The sequence below is a fragment of the Otolemur garnettii genome, unplaced genomic scaffold (genome assembly GCF_000181295.1).
Source record: "Otolemur garnettii isolate 467f Iridium unplaced genomic scaffold, OtoGar3 scaffold00013, whole genome shotgun sequence".
Classification (NCBI taxonomy): domain Eukaryota; kingdom Metazoa; phylum Chordata; class Mammalia; order Primates; family Galagidae; genus Otolemur; species Otolemur garnettii.
In genome coordinates, this window is record NW_003852408.1 from 25,305,324 (window position 1) to 25,317,351 (window position 12,028).

General features: G+C 47.4%; 1 protein-coding gene across 1 annotated transcript in view; it reads right to left on the minus strand.

Annotated features, from left to right (window-relative positions):
• Positions 1-12,028, minus strand: part of NRP2 (neuropilin 2) — a 101,939-nt gene that overhangs the window by 54,975 nt on the left and 34,936 nt on the right. Inside the window, exon 8 of the mRNA XM_023510376.1 lies at positions 1,350-1,487. Within this exon, the coding sequence (XP_023366144.1) occupies positions 1,350-1,487 (138 nt within the window). The remainder of the gene's footprint in view (positions 1-1,349; positions 1,488-12,028) is intronic.

Consider the following 12,028-nt stretch of genomic DNA (forward strand, 5'->3'; position numbering starts at 1 on the left):
CAGGGGCCCCAACTCCCACTCTGGTCCTCTCCAATCTGTACCCTTTGGGTTTCAGCCCATATACTGTGCCCACACCCCCTCACTTTTTCTTTATTCCCTCTTGGCACAGTGCCATTGAGCAAGATGTGACCATTGCCTGGTGCACTCTCCCTCCCTCTTTACCAGGGGACATCTGTCTGCTTTCTAAAGTCAGCTTAACATCACCTCCTCAAGGACGTCCTCCTTGACCTCCCAGACTGGCTCAGATCTCCTACGGTGCAATTCCAAGAATCACAAGCCTTTGTTTCTAGATGTACATCTAGTTTTAATTTTATATTTATTTATGAGTTTGTTTGTTATTATATGTTTGCCCAACTTGTCCATATGCTCACTCAGAACTAGGTCTGCTGTGCCCACCATTCTATCCGAGCACTGTGGCCCCCATTCGAGGCAGTAGAGAATATTATCTGAGAGCCTGGGCTTTAGACTGCAGATGCTTAGATTCAAACAATGGCTCTGCCACTTACTGTCTGAGTGAACTCCCTCCTTGAAGTCTTGGTTTCCTCATCTATAAAGTGAGGAGAATAGAATAATACCTACAGCTCAGAGTCCTTATGAGGATAATAAAAAATAATCCAGGCCAGGCGCAGTGGCTCACAACTGTAATCCCAGCACTCTGGGAGGCTGAGGTGGGAGGATCCCTTGAGCTCTGGAGTTCAAGACCAGCTTGAGCAAGAGTGTGACACCATCTCTACTAAAAATAGAAAAACTAGCTGGGCATGGATTGGTGTGTGCCTACAGTCACAGGATTGGAAGGCTGAAGCAGAAGGAACACTTGGACTCAGGAGTCTAAGGTTGCCACGAGCTATGATGATGCTGCCGCACTCCAGCTACAGAGTGAGACTGTCTCCAAAAAGAAAAAAAAGATAACACACCTTAGGTCAATGATTTTTAACTGATGTGCTGTGGCACATTGGTGTGTTGTGAGAAGATCTTAGGTATGCCTGGAAATTTTTAAAGATCATTAATTAAATTATTTTCTAGAGAAGTTCAAAGCACAGTAAGTATATTCTTTTTTTTAAATTGACATAATTGAGGTGTGCTGTGGAAGTTTAACTATAGGTTCAAGTGTGCCGGGAGATTAAAAAAAAATGGTTGAAAAACACTGCTCTAGGTGCTTAGAATGAAACCTGGTACATAGCTTGTGTTCTGTAAATGTTAGCTGGCAGAGGTTTTCTAATAGACACTTGACAAATACATTCTGAATGCATGAAAGGCAAATGCGGGGAGGACTTGAGTTTTTCTGCTGGTCCTTTTGGGGAAAGTACTCAGTTCCCCAACCTCATCGGAGCTCCTGTCTCACCTGTGACTCGGCAGCCGAAGAGCTCCAGCCGCAGGGCGATGCCCAAGTGCCAGGTCTGAGGGCGGATCCTGACGAACCGCGTCAGCAGGGGTGAGTGCAGCTTGTTCAGGACCACCTCGGTCGCGTCGCTGTTGGCCTGAAACACCTGCAATGTCACACACAAAACTGCATCACTGAGGCCCCTGTGTGTAGGTTGGCCACTAGGCGGTCTTTAAAGTTCTGTTGACTTTTAGTTCCCTCAAGCTTACAAACAATCACTGGGTTTGTTGTTTGGGGCTTTTAAAAAGAAACACTGTAAAACAAAATTTGTCACATTGTTCCAACTTGAGAACAATAAATGGTCTTCACACAAACTTTTAGAGGGAAGGAACATTTTGCCTCTGGGCTGAGAGCAAGCAGAGGAAGGAGCCTTGAAAGGAAAACAAGCAGAGAGAGAGAGGGGGAAAAAGTAGAATGTTCTTTAAAAATGAAAGCGAAATACACGGCATGTTTTAGGACTAGCAGATCTCACTCACGACGGGGAACTCACACTCCCTCTTCTTCCACACCCAGGAACACTTGAAGAGCATTTTGTAATTATAAAGTGCTTCACAATTGTTTTTGCTAGTTACTCGATGCCATCCCACCCCACCAGTGTGTGACAGGATAAGGGGGAACCACCCACCCCCAGCGCACCCCTGTGTCAATCAACACATTTTTGGTTCTCTCTGGTCTGCGTTGCAGGGTCAGGGTTGCAGACAGTCCCTCAGAGTCCTGTTCTGGCTTCCTCTCGCTGTAATCCCCACCCTGTAATGAAATCCATCCCGGTCCCCATCTGACCAATACATCTCTTATGGGAGGAAAGGCTTTTCAGAGAGGCTTCTGATTCAACATGGTAGGAACGAGTCCTAGCTTACCAGATGGCCCAAATCAATAACTGCCATATGGACCTTATGCTTTTTTTTTTTCCTTTTTGTTTTGTTTCCATTAAAAAAAAAAGTAACTGGAGCAAGTAGATGTGAATTTCTCTTGGTTTTTCTGGATAAGGGTAGAGGGGAACAGCCAACAACCATCACTTCTAAATCTATAAAAACTCACAACCAGCCTACCATCATGTGTAAATCTATAAAAACTCACCCCCCAAACTACCAACCATCACTTCTGTACCTGTCCTTGGTATAACAACAGGGGACTCTGTGAATCGACTTATAGCCAGCTCTGCCACAGCCAGTGATGTCTCCTGCATAGGGGAACTTGATGTTTTAGCTCTTAACAGCCTGGACATACCTAATGTTCAGGATACCAGCAGGGCTGGGGCAAGAGCAGTGCAGAGACTGGTGTATTTAAATACATCTGCACCAGACGCTGTAAACACATTACGTCTGCAACATATCAGAAGATAAGTATTGTTATCTTAACTTTATTGATGAGGAAACTGAGGCTCAGAGATGCTTGTCTGCATCCAAGGCCCTTTCCAAGTTTGTAGGCTGTAAGCTGGTGGTTTTCTAGGTTGATTTTCATCTCTTAATAAATTTGAGGTACTTATGTCAGTGGCTAGGAGTCATGGATCCACAAGATCTCTAAGCATGGGTTGAATGGAAATAGAGTTGCTGTCTGGTGGTGTGCTCCCAGCATGAGTTTATAATCCCACCTTAGACTGACTTTGAATAATGGCAAGGAACAGCATAGGAATTTGGAGCCAGTTAAGGATATAGTCCTTTCTTCTGCAGGAACTCCATCCCTTGGCAACCTTCAGCTCTCTGTATTTCCCATGTGCTAAGGTTGAAGGTTGGAACCACTTAGTAGCACATCACTGACGTGGGGGAAGACATCATACCTTGTACAACTAAATGAAGGGAAGTAGCTTGCTCAGGACAAAGAAGAAGACAGGTTTTCATCAGTTCACCATACTTGGTTTTAACCACTGTTCTGGTGCCAAGCCTGCCAAATCTGAGGGCTCCCACCCTGCCTACCCAGCTTGCTGGTCCCTCTGCTCCCCTGAAAAGCTCTTCGTTTTCCTAAGACCATCACTTTCTACTCCTGTGGCCCTGTTGGCAGCAGAGAGCACAGAGGACGGACTGGTGGACCATTCACCTCCCCGGGGTTCAAGTATACTGCTTAATGATCGAGGATGGGGAAGAGTGGGAAGACAAAGTTAGCACAGGAAAAAGAGGGGGCCAGGAGAAAGAAGGACAGAGGGCTGGGCCAGAAACTAGGGGGAAGGCCCACGGGAAGAGGGTGACCCTGTTCCCTCCCTGCTGATAAAGGGCTCTGAGCGGTCAGGACAGGGGTGGGAGGAGTGAATCCAAGGGAAAGAGATTAATCGGTTCTCCCAGAACTCATCCGAGGCAGAGGTCTTTTGCTTGTTTTTTTGTCTTGTTTTGGCGAGGAAGGAGCAAATGCAGTGCTTTGTTTATTTCAGATGGGTGCTGTGAGCAGTGTGTGCGTGGTGGGGGCCCCACTGGCCTGCTCCCTGAGGACGGTGCTGGGCTGTGTGTGGCCTCCCTCAGGAGATGCCGAGGAGTTCAGGTTGGCGGGAAATAGCTTTGCTTGCCCCGTGAATACATAATTGACGAGTTGAGTGGATGTGAACTTTAACCCAGCTGCCAATCCTCAGCACCCACACCACGCTGGTACCGTTTAGAATCACAGCACGTCTTATGTGTTTTTAATATCCAATTTTATCTTATCTGACCCCTTCATTTCTCAGCCTTGGCAGACAACACCAAGTAACCTTTTCTCTCCTCCCTTAGGGAGGAAATGATTGTGTATTGGGGCTGTCTTTGAAGGGTGGTGTAGGTGTGAGCAGGGCTGCATGTGGGCAGGGGTTGTGCACTCTCGTGGGCTGTGTCCAGGGAGGACATGTGTGGCCACAGGCTTTGGATGAAGTCCCTGCTCTGTGCCTGCAGGGGCGCCCGGCATGGAAGGAGGCAAGAGCACCATTTATCCCCCCTCCCCCAGGCTGCTCACGTTGAACTTCCCTCTGCTGTTCATTCTGTTCACTCTTCTCCCACCCCTGCCATCAGAGGAAGGATCTTTTCAACGTGGCTTTGAATTATCTTTCACATTTCTGGGCCTAGCTCCTTACTGGTTTCTTGTTTGCCCTCCACCCGTTTTCATATCTGCCCTCTGTTCTCTGGGCCCTTGGCTAAAGGAAGAGCATCTTACTTTATTAGATTTTTAAACACAGCTCTCACTCTGACTGTGGTGTAGAAGCAAAAGCAAAAAAATGCCCACTGAATCATTAGCCAGGCTCTGCTGCTAATTAGCTCATAAGTGTGGGCAAATATCTCTACCTCCCTTGGGCCCCAATTTCCTCCTCTGCTAAATGAGGGGATTGAATGAGTTGATTTGTAAGGTCCTCTCTGGCCCCCCGCTTCTAAGCCTTTCTTCACAAGAGCGTCCACTTTGTCAGGGGCATTTTAGTTACCTGTTGACCCTCACAGCCTAAGAGCTTTTGTGGACAAGTGCTATGGATTTTTGATACGCTGCAAATCATGCCCAGGACACATGGTGAGAGCCCCATTCACAGGGAGAGTACACCTTGTTGATGTGTTGGTTCAATAACAGTTCAAATTATTCATAACAGAGTAATGAATAACAACACCTTGGTTCTTACATATTGTTTCTTTGCCGTAAGATATCAGAGTGCAATTTATGAAAATCCATTTTTAATGAAATATTAAGCAGTTTCTATTTCTTCTGACCCAATGGATTTACGAGGTCTCTGTTTTTCTCCCTGCGTCTCCCCTATTTATAGCTGGTAAATGCTATCATATATTATACATCTTTATGACTTTCTCGATGCTTCTGTGGTTTTAGAATCACCCTTCATATGTTTTCTGATCAAATTCCCTCAGATGGATTCTTGGCTTCCAGTCTGGGCATTGCAAGGTAAGGGGTTGTGCGCGTGGGAAATGATGCCAGGAAATTGGTTTTATTCCCTGCTCCCTGCCGACTTGCTGAATCTCTATAGGCAAATCAATAAACTTTAGATACCTTGGTTTCTCCTTCAGGAAAATAAAGTCATAACAGGCTTGCAGATAGACGCTCCTGTCCCTCCCTGCTGGCCCCAGTGTCCCCATAACACCCAGGACAAATGTCAGAGTAGAGGCCAAGTCACAAGTAACACATGGGTCTTTGGAGAACTGGGAGAATTCTGAGAGCCATGATTCCCAAGTCCCACCTTGAGGCCAAAAAATTTCAAACTGTAACTGCACTGAGGTGTTTGCAACGCTGAGAAAAATCAGTGCATTGCCACATATGCTATCCCCAGGTAGGCACGTATCAAACACAGTGATCAAACATTAACGCCTGCTTTAAAAGCTGGATGTCACAGAAGATATGCCTTTTTATTTGTTTTAAAAAGAAAATATTAATGTAGTTGTTTACCACCGAAAGAAAAATCAGTACGTTCAAGGTGACCCTAGCTTTCTGGGGACAGTGTTGATTGTGCTGTAATTATTAAAAATATGTGTGTGTGTTAAAAAAAAAGAAGCTATCATAAACATAAAGATTTCTTCAAGTGCATCTCTGCAAATCAAGTTCAAAAAACGATTCAGGGTACAAAGTGGTCTGGATAATCCATTTGGTGCCCTGCTGAATCCTGAACATTATCCAACACTTTCCGATCCGTTCTTGAGAACTTTGGTTTATTTTTAGTATGAAAGAATCTGAAAACCAGCAACATTTCTGGGTTTTCTGATGCACACCTCTCGGGGCAGAGGACATTTGCCAATTAAATTGACTGCTACCTAGCATGCCAGTTTAGTTTTTATCTCCCCCTCCACCCCCCCAGGGAAAAGAAAATCAGTGAGTTTTGACCATGCCAGTGAGTCTGCCAGGCAGGGACTATATGGACTATAGAATATAAAAGAAAATGGTATCTACTATATAAAATCTAGTAGGAAGCATCTAACCAGAGCACATCCCTGGTGGTTTTTGAGGTCGCCTTTTCTCTGTTTCTCACCCCATTTCTAGTTACAGACGCCTTTGCTCACCCCTCAAGTTGTCTTTGAAGAACTTTCAACTCTAGCACACGTCTACCTTCCTGGCCTGCAGGCGGGGGATTCCCTGCCTGACCTAATTCCCTTTCCTACACACCAGTAATCTTTGCTATTAACGTGCCCAGGATGGTATTGACATTGCATGCCACCACACTGCCTCGGGGGGCCCACGAGAAGATTCTGACAAAATCCTTGAGCTCCTAGAAGGAAAGACAGTGTAGTTTCACAGGCTTACTGGGCTGTTTTAACCCCAAATGAGGCAGGCCCTTCCCTGGACAGAGGCCATCCCCCTTACGTACATTGCTTCCGATTTGAGCCGGGCTTCAGTAGTCGGCCTGCACAAGCCTGTCTCTTCATTGCCTATGGTGTGACCTACTGTTTACTTCTATTCTGCTGTAAATATCTGAACTCAGCCAGCCCCAGGGACTGCAAAAAAAGCAGGAAAATTTTTCAAAGATAGCACGATGCTGGAGCCCTGAGGTAGAAATGGTGCATGCGATATTCTTCTTCTTTTTTGTAATAAACATTTCTCTCCACTAATAAATGTTTCATTGCATCTAAAGTTCTCCTTTTCAATCTACTTGGCACAGACACTCGAGGAGGAGGAGAACAAAGCAGGCAGAAGAGAACGGTGGCAGGAACAGAGGGCAGAAACTGGGAAAACCAGAAGTATGTTTTAAAAATCGGTCTCAGAAACAATTAGAACAACTGATCCTGACTGCAGGACCCAGTGGCTGTCCTCCCTCACCCTACCCTTCCTTGTGAGTGCTCTAAACTAGCCATTGGGTCAACACGTAAAAATAAATTGTTAATCAATGAATGCCATCCTGTTTAATTAATTTGTTGCACCAAACAGGCAAGGAGGGGGAGGGAACAATTGCACTGGGGGAACATGATGTTAAGGTAAGGGCTTTTTGGTGGTGGTTTGTAAATCAAGGTCCTGCTATTTCTCTTGTAAAACTCCCCTTGAAAGACTATAACAAATTTTTTTTTAAAGCTTCTTTGATTCTAGTGGATGTGGGAACTTAGCCAGATACAGAATCAGAAGGGATATGTGTGTGTGTATACCAGAGACAGATTAAGGGAGGGTGGGGAAGGGGAAGGCAAAGAAGCTCCCTAACAACCAAATGCTCACTAATGACTGTGATGACCTCCGCGCTCATCCTCCTTCACTCGGGGGCTGTTTTTGTCATCAGGCACTTTTCCTGCCACAGGAGCAGGGTGCGTGGTTCTGGGGACGGCTGGGGGATGTGATCATCCCCATCTGTGTGGGCCTTGTGGGCTCTGCTAGATTTATGGCAGGATTATGTTACCCCCATCGAGACGCTGAGCCCTGGAACACAGCATACTAACAGGATTAGGGTTTCAGGATTTGAGACAGGAAAGCATCAGGGAAGAGGGAAGTGGAGGGTAGCTCAGTGATCTGGGGCTGGAGGAGCGTGGGGCGGGGGAAGAGCCGTGATTTGGGCTGGATGGGAATGGCCAAAGTCCTCCTATAAAGATGTAGTGAGAAATACAAGTGTTTTGGCTGGGGAGGGGTGGGCTACCTGAAAGCCTCCCAACACAGATGTTAGAGGTTATTTATTTTTTTTTTTGTCAAGGAGGCACCTATAATTCCCAGGTGAGCAGAAGGGAGTTTAGGGAACAGGTAGAGAGGTTCCAGAGTGCCTCTGCCACCTGCATGCCACCTGTCCCAGTGGAGTGTCAGCAAACCAGCAAGCCAGAGAGCAGGGACATGGTGACAGCAGAGAGTGTGACCATCTACCAGGTAAGGCCTTCACTCCATTGCCCATCTAGGGGGTTGGATCAAGGAAAGCATTTCCTCAGCCCAAGCAAAATCATAGCCCCCTTGCATGTCCCCTCTATCTGCTCTTTGTTGCTGGCATCTGTGCATAGTATTGGCCTGGGAGCAAGAAGACTACTTTAGCATCAAGGCTGGGTGCGCCAGGGAGGCTGGCCTCGGTTCCTGGAGACAGTTCGGTGCCCATGGGAGCTGGGTGACGCTGGCTATGGGCGCCTGTTAGAGAAAAGGTTCAAGCTTATGTATAATGACATTTTCCCTTGAGCTTCCTAAGTGGAGAGGCTAAAGGTCTGAGCTCATCCTATGGCAAATGGATAAGGGACAAACTTAATTACCTAGGGCACTGGATTCTTCTCAGCTATAATAGAGGGAGAAGATAGACTGAGGGATGTGAACTTGGAAGGAGTATTGGGGTCTTCAGAGCACACATAAGCACGGTTAGAAGATACCACTCTATCCATGACTTCTGGAGGCTGGAGCCCAGGATTGTTGGAGGCATTGTGCTAATCTTATTATGACAAACAAAATTACCACCCCTAAAGTAACAAGGAGAAGCTAGTCATCCACTAGGATGTTTAAAAAAAAAAGAAGTTTCTTTTGAAAATTCAAGTGACCAGCTGGAGGAATAACCGCCTTCTCAGCAGAAGAGCAAGGCTGGGGGGAAGGGCACTCAGCCTAGAGGCACAAGTGCAGGCCCCACCAGATGCAGGGAGAGGCCTGCAGGACTTCTCACCGCCCACTGCAGACCTATGATTTCAAAAGAGGCTGATAAACATCCCAGGGGGCCTTGTTACCTTTTAAATTGATAACTCGCTTCTGCTCAAGAAGAGCTTTGTGGGTCTAATACATTAATTATATCTGCAGAGAGCTTTCCATCTACAGCTCTCAAGGCGCTATGCCCACAGAAGCCTCAGCACCGTTCCATTTGGGCTGGTGGAAACACTGAGGCTTGGAGCTATTAAGAGGAATTTCAAGGTCATGCAGCACATCATCTAAGAAGGTCTGAAAATAGATGTCACCAGCTTCTGTTAGCCGACTGATTGGGGGTTTGGTTTTCCTGACACTGCTTGTGCTCTCTCCTCTCAAGTCTCTGATTTAAAAATGGTTTGTTTTAATTTAGAAAATAAATGTAAAATAGAGGATTTTTGAAGTGGGGAGTTTATTTTGAAAGGATGTGGCCAAATCAAACAAACAGCAACTTCTTTCAGCTCTCTGTCCTCATGGTTCTGGGGTGGGGCCCGGCAGAATAGGCCGCTCTGTCTGTGCACATCTTGTGCTCAGACCTCCACTGGAGAGGAGGTTCTCCAGGAAAATGCATACCTCTTGGCCCTTAGGCGGAACCCTACAAAGCCAGTTTCCCTCTGGACTTAAGATAGGGATAAGTCCTAGGTCAGACTGCTGAGAGAACCAGCCTGGAAATTCAAGCCTGGCCACCAGCCTCTATCCATGGGGACTCCACTCTTACCCCAGTCCCTAGGGCAAGTTATTTTGTCTGAGAGCTTCCATTCCACGGTCCTGAAGCACTGTGAAATTCTGAAGCAAACAGGCCGCTGCCTGAGGCTTTTCTGAGTCCCTTGGAGGTCACTGTTACATTAATATGATGAGCTTGGAGCTTTCCTGCTGCTTATTACAGGGTAATTCTGCAAACTCTTGGACCTAAGCCTTACCTCCACACTGTCCCCACCTTTTTATCCTCCATCTGGCCACCAGAGTGTATTTGGCACCCCTACAGACTCTCTCTTTTAGCCCAACTTTCTTCTAACTATATCAGCACAGCCCAGCAACGCTGTGACAAAGCAACAAGTTGTCAAAGAGCTTAGCGGAGGAAAGGCAGTGGTCTCTGTCCCCTGTCCTGGCACTAGGCATCACTCCACTCCTCAGGTGCCCCTCAGGGCAGACTCAGAGAATCTGCCTCCCAGAGGACAGACCTTGACCAAGGCTCTGTGCCCCTGTACCCCCACACCCTTCTTATGGTGTGAAGGGACCTAACTGTGCCTATGATCCTGCACACACGTGTCAACCGTCCACTGTGGCACTGACAATGCCATGTCTGGGTCTGGGGTGTTGCTAATACATCTGGGGAGAGTAAACGCAGTAGTTTCTGCTTGTGGTTTCTGAAGAAATGTATGTGAAGCAATTTGTATAATCTAAGGGAGCACAAGGGATGAATATGGGTTCCATCAGGAGGACAAACTCTCTGCCTGTGGTTAAGCCATAAATATACAAGAGGCGGGCCCACCCTATGTGAAAATCATGGGTTCCATATTTACAGCATGTGGACTTGGATGTGGATTTGGGAGTGTGCTGTGCTTGTAGTCTGTGCCAGTGGGCTGCATTTGGCCAGGGGGAGGCTCGCAGTGACCCCACAGTAGTGTTACCGGCTTACAGGCAGCCTCATGATTACCTGTTGGATGGCAAGAAATTAGGAAGAGGCTGTTCATTGTCTGGGAAAGGCTGGAAAAGAGTCCTTAGTGTTCCTCACCTCCTGGCAGCTCAGAGGGAGTCGTTCCTTCATAGGCCTTGCCTCCACCCAGCCTGGGTCCACTTTGTAAATAGTGTCTCTCAGCGTCACGGCGCAGCCATTCCCCACCACCCTGAGTGCTCATTAATCTTACTTTTCTCAGACTTCCCCGATTCCCTGGTCTTTGATATGCTACATTGGTGTTGACAGTGGCCAGGGAATTAAAATCAAGTTCCCATATTTCTGCCCCAAATGTCACAATCCCCTCTTTCCTCCCTGTGCCCTAAGAAGGCGTTTGTAACCCTCCCCCTGCACCTCGGAGCCGAGCAGCCTGCTGCTTCCCTCTCTGCTGTGCTGCTCCACTACGTCCTGTTGTCAGAATTTCACTTTCAAGCCCACCACTTAGTACCAGCTAGCTTGGCACAGTGCCCACCATCCAGTGGCTACAAAGAAACTCAGTGGTAGCACCCGGCATGGACGAACTCTCTCCCCCAACTGCGCCAGAGTCCCCTCCTCACCCTGCCTCCCTCGGTGGCGTCCACTCAAACTGCAGCAGACTTGACAAATCTATTTGGCATGGTTCACTCCACCATTTCAGACCTAACAGCCCAGAGAGCTGCACCGAGACACCAAAACCGGGTGGAATCTGCACATTGACTACAGATATCTGGGAAAAAGAGCTGCTATGAGGGACAGCCCAGATCACCGCTGCAGGGCGACAAGGAGGACCCTTGGCCGCCTGCCACACTGCAGTGGGCGAGGGGGCTGGGGAGCAAGCAGGGCCTAATTGGCAGGCTTTCTGTCCTCCTGCCTGCTTCTGTGCACCGAGGATGAATTTCTAATGGGAGAGAAAGGGCTTTTCCTCTGCCCCAGATTCATTTATTTGGGCAGGACTGATTCACAAAAACAAAAACAAAACCCCAAGTTACCCCTTGGCCACTAGGGAAAGAAATTTAGCTAGGGGTGAGAAGAGGTGGAAGAGGAGGGACAGAGAGAGAGAGAATGAGAATGAATAAATTTATATATTCAATATGAAAAAGTTGAGAAGAATGATTCTGAAGACCAGAAAGCTAAATTCAATTCTCAGGAGTATCTTCCCTGCAGAACGAATACCAGAGATAAAGCCAGGGAGGACAGCATTCCATCAAAGTGTGCAGCGCTAAGGTATTTCCAAAAGCAGATTTCCTACAAATGGTGTTTTAAATGGCAACCCGGTCCATCTGTGTGCTTTTAAAATCAGCTTATGCTACAGTATCCCTGTGGCCAGTGCTGCTGAGTCATTGTGCTTGGACCAGGAGACAGGTAAGGAGCCTCTTTCCACTCCCCTGGGACCCGCCTTACCCCCTAGCAGAGCATCTGGGACCCGCCTTGCCCGCTAGCAGAGCATCTGGTACGCTCCTTGCCCCCTGGCAGAGCATCTGGGACCCACCTTGCCCCCT